Genomic DNA, 23,837 nt, shown 5'->3' on the forward strand with positions numbered 1-23,837 from the left:
GAGCCTCTTTAATTTTTCCGTGCCGGAAGCTGTATTTCTCTCTCGCGGAAGTTCTTAGCAGGCACCGCGAGAGAGAGAGAGGGAGAAAAAATGGTGCATTTGTACGGCGTTTTGCCCGGTAACTTTTCAAATTACGCGTTTTCCCGGTTTGCGGGGCCGGAGATTCTCTTCTTTCCCGAAGGAAGCCTCAAAATCGCCCGGGATCTCCCGTCGTTCCGCCGGTCCTTTATGCCGAGGCATCGTATATTCGCGTATAAATTCACGCGCGAAAGACGAGACCCGGGGCACGTGTATACCATAGAGCGGTATCGCGACCGAGCCGTGTGCATTACCATATTTTTCATAAGGTACAAATCTTTCGGGGCTTTTTCCCGGCCGAATCCCTCCCGAAGCCATTCGAGCCCGAGGAATGGTCAGCAGCACGCGTGTCTCGCAGAGGGAAAACCGATCCGACCGTGGGATAGACGGTGGTTGGCTTTGATGAAGGTGTTCGTGGACGGACGTCCTCGAATTATAGTGTTCTCGACCGTTTCCTACAGTGCAAACCTGCTAGAATCCATTCGAACGATAAAATTCACCACAGTTTATTTTACAGTGATCGGAGCTTCTTTGTAGTTCAGAATTTCCTAGAACAAGCAAATCTACCTACTTCTCTATACATGTCGCCAAGGCCTGGACGATAAACGCCGCGGAATTATCCCCACTACCGCGGGGTATGCCCCATGAGGCCTCGGACCGTGTTCTTGGCATATATCGAGAATTCACTGTGCATCGCGCAATTTTTGCATAAATATCGGCAGTCTACTTAAGTATGAACAAATTTAATAAAGCACTAAATAGTTTGAATAATGACACAGAGTGCTGAAGGTTCGGCGTTCGTCGTTGCGCGTATCTGCTCGCACAAGCCGAGCATTTTATCACGAAGAACATTCGAAAATCGTTCGTGCTTCCTAAGTCGCCGGTAGTGCGATCAGCGATTAATAATAGATCGTGATCGTTCATTTCCAACATAGTTGCAGGAAATTCGTAATTCGTATGAGTAAAACGGCGACTTGCCGCACTGATAACGAATGCTGAATGAACTGTTGCGCAACGAGCTCGTCACGAAGTTCAGGTTCGCATGGAAACGATGCTCGAGCCGGTCTTGACCCGTATGCAATCGGTTCGAATCGTTTTATTGTCGCATCCGATACCGCTCGGTGAACAAATTCGGAAAAGTCGCGACCTATCCTATCAAATCTAGCGACAGCTTCCTCGATCAATTTATGGTGGCAGAAACTCCCTGGAAACGATAGTGCAAGTATAGTCGTTACGTATTGCTTCCCTAGAAAGCTCAGCAAGCGTTTCCCCCAGCAGACTCGGTAGCAAAATGTCCCTAGACAGTTCAGAAATTGTTTCAGCTAGTAGAGAAATAGGCAATAATTTCCTCCAGTAAATTTACTGGGTTGAAATCCCGTAAAACGTCCAGAACTTCCCTAAAAAGCTCAGCAATAATTTCCCCCGTCAGGATCGCTACCAAAATGTCCCTAGAAAGTTCAGCAATGATTTCCCCATAGTACAAAAATTCAAGACAGAAGTTCCCCTAGTAAATTCTGTGTGTAGAACTTCCCTAGAACGTTCAGCAATCGTTTCCCTAGTGAATTCACTAGATCGGACTTCCCCACAAAGGTCAGCAATAATTTCCCCGTCAGGGTTACTACCAAAATGTCCCTATAAAGTTCAGCAATGATTTCCTCCTGTTGGAAAATTCAAACCTAAATTCCCCTAGTAAATTCTGTGTGTAGATCTTGCCTAGAACGTTCAGCAATCGTTTCCCTAGTGAATTCACTAGATCGGATTTCCCGAGAAGTCTCAGCAACAAAATTCGACGAGCGAATTCACCAAGCAGAAGTTTCCCGATTAATACAGCCAATTGTTTCTGGCAATAAACGAATCGGGAACGTTTGGGTCTGGGAATTCCATCGATTTGGCAACAGCTGTCTATGAACTTTCGACATTTGGCCGGGGTATTCGGCTCCATAGTCTAGAATAGGTCTCGATCCGCGAGTTCCTAATTGATCAAGATACCGAGCGGATCTTGATCAATAGCTTGCGAACCGAATCGAAGCGCTTTCGTCTGGTCGAGATCGGTATCCGACTCAAATATAGCTCCGGCTGCCACATCCGCCGGTACAATGACTTTTGTTATTAAATTCGGTGTTCCCTATCGAATGAAATTTTCCTCGCTGAATCGCGGCTCGACGTGAAACCCGGATGGCATAATACCTCGGCCGTTAACGCGAACCCGATATTAAATCGTTCTCCCAGAATTAGACCGACAGCAACCAGGCTAAACAGTTCGGGCACTGAGTCAACATTGACTCACTGTTAACTTAGCATCGATTCATTATTTACCGAGCACCGTGGGACGATTAATAAGATCGCGGGTACTTCCGGTGATCGTCAGCCGGATCGTCGCTCCGATAATCGATGTCGTATCGAATTCTATTGCCCCGATCGTTCTCGGCATACGATTAGCGTTGTATAATATTATATCTGTCCGCGGTGTCGAACGGTATCTCGCGAACCGGAGACGGTCTCCCTTTGCGAAAACGATTCCCGAATTTTATCAGCCGCCATGTTTGTACACACGTCCAGCCGGAAAAGTAAACTGTACCGATCGCGTATCGAACTGGCTCGAACATTCTTTCGTCTCTGATCGACAAGCCCCGGGACTTTGAAAATTGTCGAATCGTATTTCGAGGGACGAGCTTATTTTTAATGCATAATTACAGGACACCGACCAGCCAACTCGTCCACGACGGTTCGGTCCACGAAATCGATCCTCGCACTACTGTTCGCCATTTTTATTTTGCTCCTGACGTTTCGTCGATTCGAGTGCCGCCGTAAACCGACCGAAGAGAATTAACCTTTTTCGATCAATTATATAGAAAAACGTCGATACTTTCAAGACATAGTCTGTGCGGCTTGCGTTACCACCAGTTTGTTGTTTAACTATGTCGAAATTGCTCGATCCAAGAGAATTCGCAGACGTCGCGGAAATTATTTTTACAGGGAAATGCTTGTAGCGAATCAAGTATTAATGTAATTAATTATGCAAGGTTGATTCTCGTCTCGCCGTGTGAGGAACAATTAGAGCAACCCTATAAATTATTACGATCCGAGAGAATCAACTTTTCATTACAATTATTCGCGATATCTTTCGAGGTATCATTTCCGGTGGTGGTTTCTGCTCAAGCTTGCGTCCCTAATTCATTTATCGTTACTGGATTTGCCGATTTTATGCATTCGCGAGAAAGCTGAGCAGGAGGCATTTGAACCGGTAGAAAGATTAAAAAATTTCAATTCTTTTAAATTGTTAAAGAAATTCCCAAGCGTCTTGCAACTGATTTTTATTTTACAGAAAAGTCCGCCGACTGCACTTAGCTTCCGGCACAAGTGAAAATATTCTCCGATAGTCGAAGGATGATTGGAGCGGACCAGGTATAGTGTGGTATAGTGCAGAGCGAGGAGCGGATAGAAGCGGCAATGGTTTTCGCAGGCTGGCGAAAATTGAGCAACGGTGGATCATGGTTGCATTTCGACGGATCGGCAGTTTCGGTAGCCGAGACGACACGAGGACTGTCTGACTGTCGTCCACACCGTCTTCTACGGTCCCCGGTTCGGCCAAGTTTCCCGATGTGATCGGAATATAATCGGCCCGGCAATTATTCGCGCGAGTATCGGCCGCGACGCGACGCGACGCTACGCGATTCGCCGCGAATAATAATAATCCGAGGGGTCCTGACCGTGTTTCCCTTTCCGAACTGTTCTCGCATTGTTTGCAAACTCCGTGACACGACCGATGGACCGGCACAGCATCCCCGGCGAACGATCGATGCCCAAATCTTTTTCTACAATCTGTCGAGTCTCGTCAACACGCTGCTCCTAGTTTTCAATTGAAAGAATTTCTGCCATCAACTCGGACAATTTTCCAGTTAGTTGGTTTAAGGTTTCGAATTGAACACTGTTGTTCCATATTTAGTATGACAGCCAGCAGAATTCTAAATTTTCCCCGGTAAGCTAGGAACGTCGAAAATGTTTTCGTCTCCGGAATAGAACCCGGCAAGCACTGTAACTTCATTACCCACAATGAACTATGAGAATTATCGATCTGGACCGGCTCGTGCTTCAAATCCGTGCGATTTTCCACTGTCTAATACAGTAATTCGCGTTTCGGATCAACCAACACCGTGTTCCTAAATTTAGCCCCGAGACAGCTGTACGATTTTCCTGGGAACCTATAAAATTCCCCAGCAAAGTTCTACCCGTGGAATTACAGTGGCGAATTTAGCTGTAGAATTCCTCGAAAACCGAAAAATCCCTAGCCAACTTAGCGACAAGTTTCTCCTGTAAAACCAGCAACAAAATTCCCTACAGTTCAAAAAATCGCTAGACAATTTGGCGACAAGTTTCTCCGGAAAAAAACCAGCAATAAAATTCCCCCCATCAATTTAAAAATCTCCAATCAATCCATCCACAAATTTCCTCTCTAAATTCGACATTCACTCCCTCTCTCTGTCTCTCTCTCTCTCTCTCTCTCTCTCTCTCTCTCTCTCTCTCTCTCTCTCTCTCTCTCTCTCTCTCTCTCTCCCTTTCTCTCTCCCAAATAAAAAGATCCCTGGTAAATCGATCGGGAAATTTTCCGAACGATTCCCTCGGCAAATTCCCCGCAGAAAAATAAACCGCAATGCCCCGGCTGAAGAATTTTGCAGAACAATACGACAACGGTCCCTAGCAAACAATAATGACCGTGGTAATAATCAGGATGCGATTCTCGGTATCCAGCAATCATACGAGTGACGACGAAGGCGAACGATAAGCGGACAGAATTAGATATCAACTGATTTACACGGAGGGAAGAGGATGTTTGCTCGCGAAGAATCATCGCTCGCGAGCTAATCCTTTGCCTAACACCGTCAGAAATCATCTGTGTACGCTGCGCGTAGGAAGAGAGACGAGAGAGACGAGAGAGAGAGAGAGAGAGAGAGAGAGAGAGAGAGAGACTGTGCAAAGAGAAAAAGAAGGAGCGAAAGAGAAGAGAGCGGGGAAAAAAGGAGGCAGCGTTACAGAACACGGCGGTCCGGGTCTATCGTTTTAAAATCACAGTTTAATTAAAATTCGAAATATTGACGGCGGACCGTGAAAAACTCCGGTCCGAAACGAAACGTACCTCGCGGTCTTTTCGCTTCGACCATTCTAATTTCCATTATATTCCAGCCTGGCGCGAGACACACGCCTGTTACATAAAAGTTATTACAAAACCCCGTGTGTGTGCGCGCGCGCGCGCGCGCCTGCCTCAGCCTCAGCCTGAGCGTCGAGAGGGTAAACATTAACCTGGAAGAATTCAAACGTGAGAACTAAAGGAGAAAAAGGAAGAAACGGTTCCTTGGGAAAGGCGCGTTCTGTGCGCCGGGTCTATCAATGTATCCCATTCAGGAAATTTAAAATCCGACACGCGCCCGCCGGCGACGTGAATGCGAATCCTGTGCGCGTTTCTCTCACTGAATCGACTGTTTTCCCGTTTCGTGCTCAAATTATTCTATAATAATCTCGGCCGTCGTCGATCATCGCCGATGGACCATGGACTCTATAGCTCACGCGGCATATTTTTCAATATTTTTCATATTTTTCAATTAGACCAGACCAGAAGGTTGAACGGTAATTGTGAGAATAACGTAGGACAACGGAATCCTGCAGTTGCGAATTTTTTAGAGATAATTTAATTACGCGAGCAAAGCACTAGTCTAGTTGTACAGTAGAAGTAGGCAAAATTTTCATTGTATTATAAGCGTAATGTAGTCGAGTGCAACGGACTTTTTCTCGTTTTTTCTTTTTCGAATTTAATCCAAGTAAAAACGGAGCAACCTTTCCGTTCCCGATGTTGCGAGGAAACGGGGGAGAGATTGACAGTGAAATTTCGCACGGTGGATGAGGAAATTCGCGAAAACCACCAGCGGAATCCGCAAATCCACCGGCGAAGCGTCGTCGCCCGGTGTTCCCGAGCCGATTATTGAAATTATCCGAAGAAAACAATGGCTGTTGGAGGAGCGTGCGTGTGCGCTCCCGACACACCTATCGCGACTGGTCACGATAAGGGGATCTGGAACGCAAAAATCAACGCAAAGATTCTTATCGGTTCACGTAACAGCCGTGAATAATCCAGCTCCCCTCCGGGTGAGCGAACTCTGCCCGCCAGGCAGAAATTCGGGCACCGGGTCGTTCCTACATCGTTCACCGGGGCAAAAATTACTATACGATTCCCCTAACACCTGCCCAAAAATTTCCATAGACCGTCAAGGTCGGTCTTGGTACCGCTAGTAGTCTCGCTAAGCATTCGTTTTCCCCTCATTTTTATGTCAACAATGTTCCACAGCGTTCGACAATACTGTGGTCGTTCAACTTGCTAGTTCATACTTCAGCGGTAATATTGTCGTTTAATCGATTGCTATTTGATTCGTATCGTTCCCTCTTCTCCCTCGTCGCTATCTTCCGTCAATTTGCTAAACTGTTTCCACCATGGCTCAACAAAAATATTTTCACCCGATTAGTTCGTATCGGGCATAGTTGCCCGATCGTTTAAAATACGAATTTGTTCACGAAAGAGTTAATATGAAAGGGTTAATCCATTTTCGGATGGTTCGGTGACTTTTGGGCCAGCCTGTAGCTACTAGTCGTGGTATAATACTCAGAATTCACCGGTTTGCGATAGAAAGCTGCCCACTTAAGAACCCCCTGTCCGTCCCTATATTTTTGAAAATTCTCCCACCGTTCATCGAATGCGAAAAAATCACGTTTACTTTTAGCGCACTCACCTCTGACGCGATGGCGGTCCCCAGGACGACGAGGAGCACCAGGAGGCAGCCCTTTAAGCCGGGTTCCCGCATGTCCGGCGAAGAAGAGGACCGTGGTCCGGGCCGTGTTTGATTTCGAAGGCCAAAGGTCCTCTCTCGGTTAGAATCTCACGAAGCCTGGTGAACGAACGATGCGCGATCGGTCAACGGGACCGTCGCATCACGGGTCGACACACGGGTTAGAACAACGATGGAACGGTTCTCTCTCTATCTCTGTGTGAATGGCACTGTCGAAAACTCGGCAAAGGGTCCAGGATGTTGCACGAAGGGCCACGGGAAGGCACGCGCGTGACGCTGCCACCGTACAAGAGCGTACCGGCGTTCGGTAGCGTCTGAAAGGCCGAGCGCGCCGGCAAGATAAAACTTTTTCAAAAGCCCCGGTGCTTCCCCCTCTCCTCGCGAGCCTCGCGCTGCTCTCGCGCTCTCCCTCTCCCTCTCCCTCTCTCCCTTTCTCTCTCGTGGTCCCGTCGCTCCGTCTCGCGCCCTCTCTCTGCCCGAACCGCTTCCTCTTTCTCCGCCCCTCCGCCCCTCCCGTCCACATTCTCCACCCCTCTGCCTCGCTCGCCGCGCAGTCGCTCCCCCCCCCCCTCTCACGCTCTCTCTCTCTCTCTCGCGCACGTTCCCTAGACTCGTCGCGTTCCACCGGCGCGATCTCGCGGCTCCCCTCTCGCCGTCCACACCCCTCTCTCTCTGTCTCACGCTCCTGCCCCTCCACAGCCTCGACGCAGTTGTTACTGTCTCCTTCGACGCGTCTTTCTCGATTTCATCGCGACCACTCTCCCTCTCTGTTCTCCCCGGCTTCGACTGCGAGACCCAGTCTTCCCCTCCCCTCCCCTCCCCGCCGCCCCAGCCCCTTCTTTCCTTCTTTCTTTTCTGGGGTTCGTTATAGCGGACGCATCTCGCGTCTCCTTCGCAGGCGATATTTCGCGACCGTGCTTCGTCACCGTTCGCTCGCCTCGAAACCGGACCCAGCTCAACTCCCCTCGTCCCGGAGGTCAAAGTCGCCGGTACAATGGGGACCAAGGTTCGCCCGGTGAACCCTTCCAAGGTGGGTTCTTCTCAGGTGAGTCACTGTCCCGAAATTAGGAGGCTTGTCCTTTGCAAGGACAAGCATAGGGTGCAATTGCGCTTTGGTCCCTCTGGTTTTCGAGGTATTTTTGGGATTTTTTCGCGTTCGGATTTTACACGCGCGTTTGTTGGTATTTGAGGCAGGCGTGTGATTTTTTTTCATGTAGAAATAACCGAAATTGCACGAGTTACACGAGAAGAGAGATCGGTTTTTTGGAAATGGAAAGCTGTGATCTACGAGCGCCTGGATTTGAGTCGAGGTTCTCGGATAACGAAGAAAGTTTGTGTCCCTTTGATACATGCTATGTCCGAAGATTATGTCCCCTTTACCGTTGCAGCGATGATTCCACTTTGCATGCGTTAATGACCCGAACACGTGCTGATGCCGGCGCAAAATTTCTCTCGTGTCGCAGAACATGCTTGTAGAAATCGTCAGAGGCGGCTGTTGGCTTCGGAGAAATTTCCCTAGCTTGTGTCGGCGGTGACCTAATCTCGCAGCCTCCCATTGCGTTACCATTTACCGTGGACCCGTGTATCACGAAGGTCAGAGACCCTCGAAACGGTAGGATGCCGGTCGATTGAAGGCGTTCGAGGGTCAAAGTCCTTGTAAATCTCGCAATACACATGTTCGTTCGGGTCTCGATCATAAACCGTGCGATTATTTGCTCGTTCCATTTCGGGCCGCGTCGATCACGCTGATCCAGAGACATCGAACGACGCTAGACTGATGTACAGCATCGACCTTCTAACTGTAACACGTATAATAACACCAAAAATATGAAAGCCATACTATATAAAAATTTGAAACACTTTCTTCCATAGGTAAATTAATTTGAACCGAAAGTAGCGAAAACTTGCAACGTTTCTCTTGCTATAATTTAATAGTTAGGCGGTCCCAGTATATCCGGAGAGCTTAAGTAAAATAAGAAAGACTCCCCTAACCTTTTGTGACTGTTCAACCATCGCCGTACACCCTCCGCTCGGGCCCTGTAAAACCGTTCAAAAAAATCGTACAACATCTTTCAAACTGTCGTTGGAAAGAGGAAGCTTCAATCTTGAAATACACTGCAGTCTCACGCCCGAAAAAAAATTTTAGAATGTTTTCAGAAACGGATGAGAAACACAGTTTATTGCACTTTCGAGGAAGAACGCGTCTTCGGCTTCCCACGCGCCGCATCTTGCAGAAACATCTCGGCGGAAAATAAACTATGTGAGGCGAAAGAGGAGGCTCGAAACTTTAGATTGAGCCTAGTTTCACCATCGTAGCATTATTTTTAACAAAATTATAATAGTTTAAAGATCGCAAATGGGAGATCCGGTGTGTCTTTTCAGAGCTGTTGTATTTTAGTCTCATCGATCCTGCAGTCTAGATTCGAATGCTTTCGATTTCAGCAGAGCTGTCCGGCAAACTGGGCCGTGGAAATCGTGGAATCGAAGAATCGAAGAACCACGGGGACACCGTTGGTCCAGCGACGAGGATGACGAAGAATATATATGCATGTGCATGTGCATGTGCATTCAGCGGTTGATCGTGCACGCGTGCGTTCGCCGGCGTTGCTCGTCTCCTTGTTCTTTGGCATCCTGTTCTCTTCGTCAGACCCGGGGATCTGTTGCGCTCAGCAACAGATGCGAGGGTGATCTTTTTTAAACGGGTCAACCGCGGCCTCTCCGAGCCTCGGAGAAATGCATCCGCCTCTCGCTGAGACATCCTGCGAGGAGCCGTTCTAATTGGAATCATTATATAATAACGCCAAAAGTGCGAAGCCAATTCTGCCGAGGTCCGTCGGTCCTGACTTATCTTTGTAAATTGATTTCACACAATTTCTAAAAATCAGTTGAATTTTCAGAAAGATAAATTGATTCTGACTCAGAAATAGTTTTGACTTGTGTGAAACGTTTCGAAAGAGCCAGGTAATAATTATTTGGGACATCCAGGACTCCGGGGGTATTTTCACTTGCTGGTTAATATTTTAGGATTTCAGAGCCGTGTTCCCTCTATTCGATTCTCGACACCTAATTTCGTCGGCCATGTATATTCGAGAATAGTCGATGAACCGTATCTTCTTTTTCTTCTTCTCCTTCTTCTTCCTCGGCGAAATGAAGCCCGGTATAGCTGAAATATTCGACGAACCCTCGCTGTTCGTTCGCATGACCTGCAACCCTAATTTCGTTATTTTAGAAGTGTTTCAAGCGGTTCGAGAAAATGGTCCAGGGAAATATAGTGAAACTATACTTCTTCGAGCAATTCTTAAGGTAATTTAGATTTGAAAGGAAATCCTGCCCGCCGCGTCCGAGGAAAATCAAGCGATTTTAACTTTGGATCAATTTTGGAACGTGTTCCCGTAGGAATTTTTGAACGTCCGAGGCCTTAGATTAAAGCCGGAAGACTGCACTTTATGATAGGGTCACTTAGGTGCAAAATGAAATACGGAATCATGTCGAAAAAATCGGCAAATATCGTTCAGGATGCCGACGAGGAGACGGTGGCCCTGAAAATAAGATCGGAAACGAAAATGTTTCGCAATTAAAAAAACATTTCGATGAAATAGCCCCGGCCACCCGCGATCATTCGCAAATACGTGGAAATGTGAGAAGTATCCTCGCCGATGGAGCCCGCGTCGCGAATATAAACGAACGTCCGCTGGTCCGTGGAAAAATGTCCAAATAAATTCCCTGAATACAAAGTAAACCGTTCGACGATTTATGGTGTGACAGCTGGATTCCTCGATCGCGCGTGCCCCTCGGCGGTTTTTACGTTTTTAGACGCCGAGCGGCTCCGGTCCTTTTCATTTTCATCGGATGGACCGATGGCTATTTTCAGTTATAGCGTTAGTTACACGGTCTCGCCCACCGGAAAACCGGAATGGATCGCGCCACTCGTGCATAATTCCCGACCATAAGCTGTAATTACCTTCGGCCAGCAACAGGTTTCGCCGCGAATGTGTCTGTCGATTGATATCTGCAATAGCTCGGCATTCAGCTAATTAAATTAATCATTTTCCATTTGCTTCGAGCATAGATTACGGTAATGATTAATTAGAGAAATATGGTATATTTGATTTAGAATAATCGTTGCAGATTTGTCTAAGCGAATTAGAACATTTGTTGTAGTTTGCATGTTTTAGCAGAGTCTGTACTCGACGTCCATTTCAACCGCAAAGTTTCCTTCGAAAAAGCGTCGAATCTGGGAACTAGGACTCGAACGAGGCACCTCGAGAACACTGCCACCAAAAAACTTTTACAAACGCGACACATTATCGGAAGAACAATAGATACTCGCATAAATAGGCTGCACGTTTGTGCCTCTTGCTATTTTCTAGTATTTCCTGTGCGGATGCATCCGGAACTTCCGGTGACCAAACGGAAATATAACTTAGCGGCTGTCCGATGGTTGAGAATTTTTCTATTAAAGCACTTGAAGATTTAATCAAAGCTTGTTTAACTAGACAAGTGTTTCAAATTATTTTACACTCGTCAGTTGAATTCTACTAACTTTTTTATTGTTTCTTGGCACATCAGAGCTGCAGATTTTCCTGACTGTAATATTGAAAGCTTACTTTACCTTTTACAAGACCATGTTCCTTTATAAACAAATTCTTTTGAGTTCTATCACGTTTCGGTACCCAAGAATCAATAAGTGAAAAGAATATAATTAAGTAAATAAACACTTTCTAATGATATTTTTCAGACAAAGGGTATGAATAATGATATTTTCAACGTAAACGATCTTATTTGTCCTGTATCAACGAGTTTCGATTTGACTTTTGCATAAAAATTAACATTACTGCACCGTACTTGAAAAGATTCTGAAGTGACGCCTCGCGTGACCGTAGTTTCGTACACAGTCGATAAGACAGATATCTAATTTATTACACAGTCGACAAGATAGCAAACTAATTTATCACACGGTCAACAAGATAGTAACCTACTTTATCACACAGTCGACAAGATAGCAACCTGATTTATCACACAGTCGACAAGATAGCAAACTAATTTATCACACAGTCGACAAGATAGCAACCTAATGTATCACAGTCGATAAAATAAACAACTGATTTGTCGATCAAAATAACCCCATATGGTGATTGGTCTACTCCTATTCCCCGTCTATGCTAAAACCCCGGACGTGAGCACTCTCATTTCCTCTCTCAAGTAAAACACGTTTACGCTTTATTTTTTATTATGATGATTATTATCGAGAATCAATTCATTGTGCAAGAATCGAACGCTATTGGACGGCAAAAAGATCGACTCTTTTCAGACCGATTCTTCGGCAAAGAATCGATTCTCCCAATAGATCGAGGTGTAAAGAATCGATTCAAAGAGTCGAAACGGAATCGAATACGTTTAGTTTACGCATGTTGTCCAATTTTGTATACATCAGATCATATATTAGACTCTCACTGTGTCTCACGTAAGTAATTGAAGATGGATGAGGTTTCGAAGCTCGAACACTTGTCATTAGTGTCAAAGATCTGCACGGAATTGGAAAATCATTTGGGACTGAATGACAAGGATTTAGGTGAGCAATAAAATCACATTATTATTCAACAAGGTGTCGGAGTCCTAATTTCACGATGTTTCGTCCGTGTTACAGCCGAGTTCATTATTCATTTGGCAGAGAAGAACAGCACCTTCGACAAATTCAAAAAAGTCCTGCTAGAAAATGGAGCAGAATTTTCAGTGAGTGATTCATATACTCAATATTTCCCTCATTTTTATATACTCTAATACATCATTGCCTCTTCAGGAATCGTTCATGGCCAATCTCTTGAGAATAATACAGCACATGAAGCCGACTAGACCAACACAGGACAAGCCTGCACCGTCCACGGCCAAACAAGACGAATTAGCACAAAAGTTCCCTGGCTTGGCTTTACCGAACGAAGAGCCAAAGGCACCAGACCCTAAGGAGCTCAAAGATGACGATATAGTCAGCAACGCAATGGCAAGCTTGGAAGAGCTGGCTCCGTCGCATAAGAAGTCTAGCGGTGAAACTAAAAAAGAGATCCAACCGGAAAAACCAATAGACAATGACAAAAAGGTCAAGCACTCGAGAAGGAGTAGATCTAGAGACAGAAAAAGACAGAGATCGCGTTCATCAAACCGCAAAGAGAAAAGACATAGATCTAGATCGCATTCCAGATCACGAGGCCGCTCGAAATCTAGAGACAGGAAGCGTCACAGGTCGAAGGATCGCAGAAGATCCAGATCACGAGATAGGAAATCTCGGGATTACAAAGACAGACACTCTGGGAGGCACTCTGCCTTTAGGAATGGATCAGATCGATCGAGATCAAGATCCGTGGAGGAGATGTCCATGGATCCTGAAGTTGGGAAGATCTACTCTGGCAAGGTAGCCAATATTGTTCCTTTTGGCTGCTTTGTGCAGCTGGAAGGCTTGAAACGCAGATGGGAGGGACTCGTTCACATTTCTCAACTGCGTAGAGAAGGAAGAGTTGCTAGTGCTAGTGATGTGGTGTCCAGGGGCCAGAAGGTTCTTGTGAAAGTCCTCAATATTGGTGGTCAGAAGGTAGTACATTATTATTGCAATAACTAGACTTATACAAAATACAAATTTTCCAACTGAAATCAATTTTTCCTTTTTCTTGAAAAAATTTTTTGTAAAATGTAATATTTTCAGGTATCCTTGAGCATGAAGGACGTGGACCAGGAAACTGGCAGAGACTTGAATCCTGTAGTAGCTGTCGCTAAAACCGAAGAAGACGAAAAGCATCTGCGCAATCCGGACAGACCAACATCATTATTGGAACTTCAGGGTAACTGGGATGAAGATGAGACTTGTTCCAGAAAGCGAGTGCAGAGACTATCGTCCCCAGAGAAGTGGGAGATAAAGCAGATGCTGGCAGCATCCTGCATCGACAGGAGCGAGTTGCCGGAGTTCGACATGGAGACCGGAATTCTCCCACGCGAGGATGACGAAGAAGAAGACGTAGAAATCGAGCTTGTCGAAGAAGAGCCACCATTCTTGCACGGCCACGGCCGAGCACTTGGGGATCTAAGTCCTGTGCGCATTGTCAAAAATCCTGACGGATCTCTGGCGCAAGCTGCGATGATGCAAAGTGCTCTAGCGAAGGAGAGGAGAGAGCAAAAGATGCTACAAAGAGAACAGGAGATGGACTCCGTGCCTACTGGGCTCAACAAGAACTGGATCGATCCTCTGCCAGAAGCAGAAAGCAGAACTCTGGTAGCAAACATGCGAGGCATTGGTTTGCAGACTCAGGACCTTCCTGAATGGAAGAAGCATGTTATAGGCGGCAAGAAATCATCCTTCGGAAAGAAAACGAACCTAACTCTGCTAGAGCAGCGTCAGAGCTTGCCAATATACAAGCTACGGGACGATCTAGTAAAGGCCGTAACTGATAATCAAATTCTGATAGTAATTGGAGAAACTGGATCAGGAAAAACCACTCAGATCACGCAGTATTTAGCCGAGGCTGGGTTCACAGCTCGTGGGAAAATCGGCTGCACTCAGCCCAGAAGAGTGGCAGCCATGTCGGTCGCCAAAAGAGTGGCTGAAGAGTTCGGTTGTCGATTAGGTCAAGAAGTAGGCTACACGATCCGTTTCGAAGACTGCACCGGCCCGGAGACCAATATCAAGTACATGACGGACGGTATGTTGCTCCGAGAATGTCTCATGGATCTTGATCTGAAGACCTATTCGGTTATAATGTTGGACGAGGCGCACGAGCGCACGATTCACACTGATGTTCTCTTTGGCTTACTGAAGCAGGCGGTTGGGAGGAGACCGGACCTGAAACTCATCGTCACGAGCGCCACTTTGGACGCCGTCAAGTTCTCACAGTATTTCTTTGAGGCTCCGATTTTTACTATACCTGGCAGAACGTTCGAAGTAGAGGTGATGTACACGAAGGAGCCGGAGACGGATTATTTGGACGCCGCATTGATTACAGTGATGCAAATTCATTTGAGAGAGCCACCAGGAGATATACTGCTCTTCTTGACTGGTCAGGAGGAGATCGACACAGCCTGCGAGATTTTATACGAGAGGATGAAGTCCCTGGGCCCAGATGTCCCGGAACTGATCATTCTGCCAGTGTACTCTGCGCTGCCTTCTGAGATGCAGACCAGGATATTCGAACCAGCTCCCCCAGGTTCTAGGAAGGTGGTGATAGCTACGAACATTGCTGAGACGAGCTTGACCATCGACGGAATTTACTATGTTGTGGACCCGGGATTCGTTAAACAGAAGGTGTACAATTCGAAGACTGGCATGGACAGTCTCATTGTGACTCCGATCAGTCAGGCTGCTGCGAAACAAAGGGCTGGGAGAGCTGGCAGAACTGGTCCAGGGAAATGTTACAGACTTTATACTGAGAGAGCTTATAGAGATGAGATGCTGCCCACTCCAGTTCCAGAGATCCAACGAACCAATTTAGCCACCACCGTGTTGCAGCTGAAGACTATGGGCATCAATGATCTGTTACACTTCGATTTCATGGACGCGCCGCCTGTGGAGTCGCTCATCATGGCCTTGGAATCCTTGCACAGCCTCAGTGCGTTGGATAACGAGGGACTACTGACAAGATTGGGTAGAAGAATGGCAGAGTTCCCATTGGAGCCTAATTTGTCGAAGATGCTGATCATGAGCGTTCACCTACAGTGTTCTGACGAAATACTGACCATTGTCAGTATGTTGTCTGTGCAGAATGTGTTCTACAGACCGAAGGATAAGCAGGCTCTAGCGGATCAGAAGAAGGCAAAGTTCAATCAGCCTGAAGGCGACCACTTGACTTTGTTAGCGGTGTACAATTCCTGGAGGAATAATAAATTCAGTAATGCATGGTGCTATGAGAATTTCGTGCAAATTAGGACACTGAAACGTGCGCAGGATGTGCGCAAACAGTTGCTCGGAATCATGGATAGGTGAGTTATTTTATTAGGTTGCTGCGTATGAGATGTCTGATTTTTTATGGAAACATTAAACAAACAACTTATATTCCGTTAACAGGCATAAACTGGACGTTGTGTCCGCCGGGAAAAACACCGTCAGGATTCAGAAGGCTGTGTGCTCTGGATTCTTCAGGAACGCTGCCAAAAAGGATCCTCAAGAAGGATACAGAACGCTGGTGGACAGCCAGGTGGTTTACATTCATCCGAGCAGTGCGCTGTTCAACAGGCAACCTGAATGGGTAAGTGAATCGAAAATGAAGCTTTGCGACAAGAAATATATATAATAAGAATATAAACAAAAATATATAATCTATAATCTATATAATCTGTAATATATAGAATATGTATATAATTTTTTTTTTTTGTGCCACAGGTCATCTACCACGAACTGGTGCAGACCACCAAAGAATACATGAGAGAAGTGACCACCATCGATCCAAAATGGCTGGTGGAGTTTGCTCCGGCATTCTTCAAGTTCAGCGACCCGACCAAACTCAGCAAATTCAAGAAGAATCAACGACTGGAGCCGCTCTACAATAAATACGAGGAACCGAACGCTTGGCGAATATCCAGAGTCCGTAGAAGACGTAATTAAGATATTTATTATACAATCTGTAAATAATTTTTGTACAGAGTTTCATATCACATGCAAATATGAACGAGTGTAATTAACGTTTAAGTCCATCATTAAGAGAAACGTAAAATCGCAAACGTAGTCATTTTTCTTTCTTCTTCGTTTACTACGCACGATATACAAAATTGAATGGATTATACTATAACGCTAAAACGAAATCAGGAAATACATTGAACACGTTGAACATTATTCCATATTTACATCGATTCTTTTTAGTAACACTATTTTGTTCCTTATACAATAAAGTAAAGTATATAACGAGTTATATAGAATAATTTATGCTTCGTATAAGTGTATCGTAATTGTATATTAAATTAGAGAATTGATAAAATTTCTAAAAATATATGAGACGAACTGCGTTCTACACTATAACGCATCCCATTTTAACAAATGCGGTACCGATACTCGTTCGAAAGAATAGCAAAAGTATCCGTGTGCTTTGGCATCGTAATATTATACGTACTATTTCTCGTTAAGTTCGGAAGGTGAAACGTATAGATTTAATCAGACGAACAACTACTGATTCGAAGTCAGTCTCACAGAACAGGAGAGTGTTCAATCATTGTGTCTTATCAGTCTTTTCCTCTTAATTAATTATTAAATTTATTAAATAAATACATTCTCCAGAAACATTTAATAATAGAATCATGTTTAAGAGCAATATTCCTCTTCACGTATAAAGTTTCGTCACTCTTAATGCAATTATATATTTTCATTTTCTGTATAAGGGAATCCTTAAGAAATCTGTAATTTATCCATATGAAACGCTATCTCAGTTTCACGAGATATAAATTGAATACCATTTCTGGACTTGATTGTATGGACTACACACTTTTGTCAAAGGAACATCTTGTACATGGCAGGCTACTGAGTTTGTTGCTTCTTCTTCACTAACTCCACCAATTGCCTATACCTCACTTGGCACTCATCCTTTAACAAGAAATAAAACGGAAAATAGCAAGAAATTCTATTTGAAAATTCATTTCAATTCAATTATTTTTTGTTTTTTTGTTCGGTCAATTATTTCGTATGAAAATATAACATTAAATCGGATACGAACTTTTGGAATGACCCAATATTATTTTAATGGATGCTGTACCTTTGTTTTCCCTTCGACGCAGTTCGCTATCTTTTCCCATCTATCTACAGACGTGCCCTTAGGATATTTAATGAGCGCCGCTTCGAACGCTTTCTGTTGCTCTTGACTCCAATCGCCGATGTTGTCCACGTTCTCGACGCGAGTTTTTACCTTTTTTGGACGTTCTTCCACCACAGGCTCCTCCGTTAGGGTGCTAGGCTTCAAGCCTTCATCTTTGACCTAGTGAAAATATATTTCTTAAATGAATTAAGGGTGTATCCTGGTCTTTCATTTTAGCTCATGTAATTTTGAATATTATTACTTGACAAAAATCACACACGTACTCCAAATATCAATAAATACGTGTGTAAAATCCGAACGCGAAAGTTTCAGTAGTTTTCCTGATAAAAATTCTTAAAAATTCGTGCAAAAGCAGCCCCGAAAACTAGAGTATACCCATAAGCAATTAAGACAGGCACCTTCTTCGCCATGTACGTTACATCCGCAACCGTGCGATTCATGGCGTCCGCAATCTTATCCCATCGCTCTGGTGTCCCGCTGGGGTACTTCTTCACGAGCTTTATTAACTCCAAAATATCATCGTCGACCCACAATCCTCCGCCAGACGGAGCAGGCTTTTGATAGTGATTAGTCTGCTCGCTAGACCTCTTCGTAACTTCTTTGTAATTGTTACTGCTTCTTTCTTGCGGAGTGAAACCGGGTCTCCTTCTTCTAGTGCGAGGCACTGGCTCTGGTTCTTGTTGCTCGTTCTCTTGTGCTCTGAAATAGCAGGAAAATTGTTAGAACAAAAGGACAACACATGTTGATGTGTATTCAGGCATTGTTTGCTCACAGTGCCTCCTCTTCTTCCTTTTTCCTACGTTTTCGCTCTTCTAACATATTATACATTGCACGCACGATACTAGGTATGGACAACGTGAAATTTACAATCCACTTCGGAAACTGGAATGGAAGAGTATTCCAAATGCTCGGTGTGGGAATCTTCTCCAAAATATCGGCTAAATCTGGTACATCCATTTTACCCTTTTTGTTCTTTTTCTGCATCTTTTGGAGCTTACTGCCTAATACTTGCTCCTATAACATAATTGTTAATTTATTATCGATTGAGAAGGATTGTCTATGGTTTTAGAAATGCTTTACGTACATATGTATATCTCTTCTCAAAATATGCACCCCAGGCTACCAGATATTGTCCAACCGTAAACACTAAGAATAAAATTACACTTAATTCTAAGAGCCCCATCTTCCGCACATGGCGGTAATAATATACAGCTGACCGCCAATTCGGCAGGCCATTGACCAGCACGTTGTCATAGCGTTGCCTCTTTCCTGAGTCCTTGAGTACATCATACACGGCAACTAACTGCAAAAAAAAGAATTCAAAAATTTGCTACAAGATTTTGCTGATTTCTTGACTCTCACCTTTCTGAACTGCTGCTCTGCATCCTCGGCTGGATTCTTGTCGGGATGCAGCTGCAGGGACAGCCGCCTGAATGCCTTTTTAATCTCCGACGCATTTGCAGTCTGCAAAATATGTTAACACATTCATTACAACGCTCTGCTTGACCAATATGCTTCCAGAGCTTGCACATTTTTTAGCGTGTCAAAAAAACCTAGTATAATGCATACAAGCACTTTTCCTTTTTTTATCATAAATTACGCGCGTATGAAAAAGCATTAACCTGTAAACCCCTCAACGTTCAGTATACTATACACGAGATATCTCGTGACCCACATGCAATGTGTTAAATGATAACAGAAAATAATTGAATCGACAGGAAAAGCTCGCATGGGAGACAACAATCTTTGACCAGGTTTAATAAATTCATTTTTTAATTAAATTTTACAAAGATCCCGCGAGTACAAAGAAAACTTTTATCCTAAATAAAGATTTACAGGCTGGTAATCACTATGCTGAATTTTTTCTTTCATGAACTAAATTTAGAATTAAAAAATGTATGTAACAGACCTGCGGGACGCCGAGGACCTCGTAAAAGTTTTGATTGACTTCTTCGACGACATCGAACACCTCGAGCTCGTCATTATCCCAGGCATTCGTGAATTTGTACAGGTCGAGGAAAGAGAAAACACCGAGAAACAGTAATGACAATCTCATCTTTTTGTGTTCTCCGCTACATATGTACAATCATATCCGTAGGCAACGTCCACGTTCGACGATCTCTAATATTTCTCGACGACGGTCGCTCACGCCACGACCATTGCTTTTGTCCCGACGAATCCGTCGACCAACCAGCAAGGTAGAAATATGTTAAAACGGAAGGTGCCACATCGCAAGCACTCAAAGAGGTTACGTTGTTCAGGAAACGTAGGCCGTCTGTGTCGTGGTGGAGGACTATCGATGTTAATATCGATAATTATCGATGATCATTGCTATCGATAGTTCATTCACATTATCGATAATTATTGTTAATTATTTCAAATTGTAATGGTAAAAAATTGTCAAAAGAACACACCAAAATAAATGAATAACAGTTCAAATAATAGAACAAGCAATGCGTATACTACGCGATTTTCTCTCTTTTATTTTTACATTTCCAGTGTCGGATCGTGAGTATTTGCAAATTGCAACGCACTCATCTTAAAGTGCGTTCTTCCAGCTTTAATTTGAGCCCGCAAACGTTAAAGAATTTTAATTAGGAGCGTCGAAATATCATTATTAATTGGAGCAAATTATTTTTGCCGGTTTTGCCGTAAGACTTCGTGTATAATCCGGCAAGAATCATTTCTTTCGTAAAAATGTTCGTACAGCGCCAATTGACGTAGTGGCAAAACGCTCAAACAGGTAGTCAAATTTACCGACGGTCGGTATAGGTCGATAATTACAGAGCTGCTGTTGGTAACAGCAATCTCTTTTGTAATATTAATTAGTTGTAAATTTCGTAAAATAGTTTCAATTGCTTTGTTAACATTCATTCGTTTGGTTCCCTACCAACCACGCGTTAATTTATTTGAAAAAGTTCTCCGCACATAACCTCAACTCTATCGGTAAGTAGTTTGGCTAATAGTTTCAGCTGTTTGTCACTACATCAATTGGCGCTGTACGGACCTTTGAAAGAAACAGATAATTCTTGCCGGAATTTACATTGTGTCTTGTAGGAAATACGGCAAAAATCATTAAATTCAAATAAAAAATAATATTTGAATGACTTCCCGATGAAATTTTTTAATCTTTTGATACTTAAATGAAAGCTTGAAAATTATGCAATCTAGTCTATAAAATCAATTTTTTAACACAGCTCCTACCTTTCCTTATATTCTACACTCTACACATTATCCAGGTGCACCCTCATACATTATTAAACGTGGGGGTTGCTTGCCCCCCATATGTTTCACGATCGTCACCCTATAGTTGCCCAGGCGACCATGAAACCGGCAATAAAATAAATAAACCTTCAAAAGTCTCTCGTCTTATAATGACGAAGGAAATGATAAATATCTGCCACCCAATGATCCATGGCAAACCTCCCGCAAAGAGATCCTTTGCAGCGAAAGATGTCCGCGTGGACCAAAAGGACATCCCCCACAAGAAAGAGTCAAAAAGGATAGAAACGCAAAAAGCGGATCACAATCAGAATGTCATCGAGTCATCCAATGTCTCCTTCGATCAGCTATGTGACATGATCACCGTGATCGAGAAGAACATCACCGGTGATGCACCAGAAGTCGAAGGACCTCAGGTTTGAGATACACATCCTTTGATCTGTACTTCGAAGAAAACTTACCTGTGTCTTACCTTTAGCTGGAGCCCGAGAAGGATGACACCAGGGAGAAAGGATCCAGCAGGACCACCTACGAGGACATCATGTCCTTTTTGGCAAAGCTTGAAGAGGGTAGCTGAGCAGTATAGTAATTTAATACAATAATTCAAATATTCGTCGAATCGTTTCACGTTGGACTGATTTATTCAACACCGTAGGTTCTCTGGACGAAACGAAGGCTAATGTACCGGAAGTAGACCCTGAAATGTTGCAGGAAATCTTCGTGAAATCGCAGACTTTCAATTATAGCAATTGCAATGGGTAGGAGTAGACAATCTCAATTGAGTCCTTAAAAAATAATTCAATTTAATTATCTTTCTTTAAGAGTGGTTCCTATGGGAATTGTTAATCCTGTTTTCGAAGAGGACTTGGCCACAGCTCGACTGCAATTAGAGGAAAAAGATGCTACGATAAAATTGCTAAAGGAGCAGCTGAGGTCTGAGAGGAAGTTAGTCTGCGAGAAGCTCGAGTCCCAGCGGAAAAGCACCGCTTCCAAGCTGCATGGTCAAGAGGACAAGTATAAGGCTATTGTCAAGCGGCACCAGAAGTTCATTGAACAGTTGATTGCTGAGAAGACTGAGCTGACTGAGAAATGCACCTCCTTGGCGCAGAGAGTGAAGGACATTGAAGTCAAGATGCAAAGGGATCTGAAAACTGCAGCTGAGAGACACTCCGTGGAGCTACAGAGAGCCAAGGAGCACTTTGCTGCTGCTGAGAAGATCAAGAGGGAGAGGTGGATAGAGGCTAGGACCACCAAGATCAAGGTATCCATTACGATTCTCTTCAATCCTAATCTTGAATGCTCTTCAGAATAGTTTGAACAGCTGATGACACTTTAAGGAGATGACAGTGAAGGGACTGGAGCCGGAGTTGAGGAGCATGACGGAGCAACACGCTGAGGAAATCCAGGGGCTGAGGAATGCACACATGAAGGAGCTGCAGGATGTAGAATTGCGTGTGATTCGCAGATCCAATCAGCAATTAGAACAGCTGCGGTTAGAGTTGACTGCCAGCCACGAGAGGATGGTAACAAACGAGAAGGATATCCTGTGGAGCAGGTACAGAAATGCAAATACTGTAACTTTAACACCGCTTTTCTCTGGCGAAGAAAATCATATTAATTTTGTGCATGTCGTTACTTATAATTCTAACGCAGAGTTGCATGAACGTGTTGCATGCAATTCGGTGCATTGTCCTGCTCCTTCAGGTACAAGGTCAAGATAGAAGAGCAAGAGAGCCAGTTCAAGGACCAGCAGGTGAAGCTGATGGAAGAGCTGCAAGCAGAGAGGGAGAAGTTCAACAAGGATTTAGCTAAACAGAACGCTGATTGGGAGGTCAAGTTGCAGAGGATACATCAGCAGTACCAGGTGTGCAATTGCAGTTCAATATTTTCTCCGGTTTGAATCTCGAAATAACATTTGGATCGTGGCGTTTCTTCAGGGAGAGTTGCAGGCTCAGAAACAACTGCATCTGAACGAGAAGAAGGCTCTTCAAGAGTCTTTGAAATCGGAGTGGGAGGCTTGGCTTGCTGACTATAAAAAGCAGCAGACATTGAAGCTCCAGAAGGCTGAGAATAGCATAAGAGACGAGTGCATCAGAGAAAGGGATCGACAAATCGAGCTGGCCATTGAACGTCTTGAGAAGAATTCCCGGGAGACGAAAGTGACTCTCCAGCAACAGTTCGACTGCAAGCTCGGGTAAAATGAGAGCGAAAATGACTGGAGAATCATGCGACAATTTTGACGATTGATTCTAGGTCTTTGAAGGAGAAATTCGACGTGGATTTGCAAGCTGCTGTTGACAACGAGCTGTTGCATAAAGCGCAACTGATGCAGGCCCAGGATAAGCTAGAGAGAACCGAGGTTCTGTTGCAGAAGACTGAGAGGAAGCTGCAGGAGTGTATGAACGAGCTGAAGAGAGCGAATGAGGTAGCCATGCAAATATTAATTTCTGAAAAAATATCAGAATTGTAGAGCAGTCTAGTAACAAATAATCAATCATTTTTAGAGAACGAAAAGATTAAGCTCGGAGAGAGACGACGCAAAGAAATTGGTCAGACAGGAGATCGAGGGCGAGAAAAGAGATCTAGAAGATAAGATCGCGTCGCTTTACCAAGAGATTGCTGTGATCAACGCGAACCGCGATGTTTCACTTGCTCAATTACACAGCAGGTATACCTCTACAATATTTAAACTAAAATAATATTTCTTGCTACATGAAACTATTTTATATTTTTTAGAATTAAGCTGATAATGACTCAGAAGGTCCTGACGATAAAAAATCTCACCAGAGAACTCGGAGATGTTAAATCAAAGTGCGAGCACTTGGAAAAGTTGCTGGATCAACAACGAAAAGAATACATTTTAAAAAGTTTATGAACGATCACTGTTAGATAATTATGCGTTTTATATTTTTTTTTTTGTTTTGTT

At 44.2% G+C, this 23,837-nt stretch overlaps 4 protein-coding genes across 4 annotated transcripts in view; 2 read left to right on the top strand and 2 right to left on the bottom strand.

Moving 5' to 3' along the window:
- Trol (terribly reduced optic lobes) overlaps positions 1–7,236 on the bottom strand; it is a 125,463-nt gene extending 118,227 nt beyond the window's left edge. Inside the window, exon 1 of the mRNA XM_076796389.1 lies at positions 6,855–7,236. Within this exon, the coding sequence (XP_076652504.1) occupies positions 6,855–6,926 (72 nt within the window). The 5' untranslated portion in view covers positions 6,927–7,236. The remainder of the gene's footprint in view (positions 1–6,854) is intronic.
- Positions 7,237–12,234: 4,998 nt separating this feature from the next.
- Positions 12,235–16,608, top strand: Pea (ATP-dependent RNA helicase pea). Its single transcript, XM_076797233.1, has 6 exons — positions 12,235–12,483; positions 12,559–12,644; positions 12,712–13,494; positions 13,606–15,869; positions 15,955–16,135; positions 16,270–16,608. Exons 1-6 carry the CDS (start codon positions 12,390–12,392, stop codon positions 16,489–16,491), a joined length of 3,630 nt encoding a protein of 1,209 aa, XP_076653348.1. The 5' UTR covers positions 12,235–12,389; the 3' UTR covers positions 16,492–16,608.
- Positions 16,609–17,108: 500 nt separating this feature from the next.
- On the bottom strand, positions 17,109–20,186 carry LOC143359340 (dnaJ homolog subfamily C member 1). The gene is made up of 7 exons (XM_076797234.1): positions 19,599–20,186; positions 19,052–19,153; positions 18,774–18,992; positions 18,462–18,703; positions 18,088–18,388; positions 17,630–17,848; positions 17,109–17,460 (listed from the first exon to the last, which is right to left on the bottom strand). Exons 1-7 carry the CDS (start codon positions 19,743–19,745, stop codon positions 17,395–17,397), a joined length of 1,296 nt encoding a protein of 431 aa, XP_076653349.1. The 5' UTR covers positions 19,746–20,186; the 3' UTR covers positions 17,109–17,394.
- A 1,739-nt stretch (positions 20,187–21,925) lies between these two features.
- Dila (centrosomal protein dilatory) lies at positions 21,926–23,786 on the top strand. The gene is made up of 7 exons (XM_076795919.1): positions 21,926–22,172; positions 22,249–22,466; positions 22,616–22,775; positions 22,849–23,105; positions 23,165–23,336; positions 23,416–23,579; positions 23,648–23,786. Exons 1-7 carry the CDS (start codon positions 22,044–22,046, stop codon positions 23,784–23,786), a joined length of 1,239 nt encoding a protein of 412 aa, XP_076652034.1. The 5' UTR covers positions 21,926–22,043.
- Positions 23,787–23,837: the final 51 nt, after the last annotated feature.

This window comes from Halictus rubicundus, chromosome 11, assembly GCF_050948215.1.
Source record: "Halictus rubicundus isolate RS-2024b chromosome 11, iyHalRubi1_principal, whole genome shotgun sequence".
NCBI lineage: Eukaryota > Metazoa > Arthropoda > Insecta > Hymenoptera > Halictidae > Halictus > Halictus rubicundus.

Coding starts and splice junctions, on each gene's coding strand:
- Pea (XM_076797233.1), top strand. CDS start 12,390: ATGGATGAGGTTTCGAAGCTCGAACACTTGTCATTAGTGTCAAAGATC. Junction 12,484..12,558: donor ACTGAATGACAAGGATTTAG/GTGAGCAATAAA, acceptor TCCGTGTTACAG/CCGAGTTCATTATTCATTTG. Junction 13,495..13,605: donor TCAATATTGGTGGTCAGAAG/GTAGTACATTAT, acceptor TAATATTTTCAG/GTATCCTTGAGCATGAAGGA.
- LOC143359340 (XM_076797234.1), bottom strand. CDS start 19,745: ATGAGATTGTCATTACTGTTTCTCGGTGTTTTCTCTTTCCTCGACCTG. Junction 18,704..18,773: donor TTGAGAAGAGATATACATAT/GTACGTAAAGCA, acceptor ATTATGTTATAG/GAGCAAGTATTAGGCAGTAA. Junction 18,389..18,461: donor AAGGAAGAAGAGGAGGCACT/GTGAGCAAACAA, acceptor CTGCTATTTCAG/AGCACAAGAGAACGAGCAAC.
- Dila (XM_076795919.1), top strand. CDS start 22,044: ATGCAAAGGGATCTGAAAACTGCAGCTGAGAGACACTCCGTGGAGCTA. Junction 22,467..22,615: donor AAGGATATCCTGTGGAGCAG/GTACAGAAATGC, acceptor CTGCTCCTTCAG/GTACAAGGTCAAGATAGAAG. Junction 22,776..22,848: donor GGATACATCAGCAGTACCAG/GTGTGCAATTGC, acceptor GCGTTTCTTCAG/GGAGAGTTGCAGGCTCAGAA.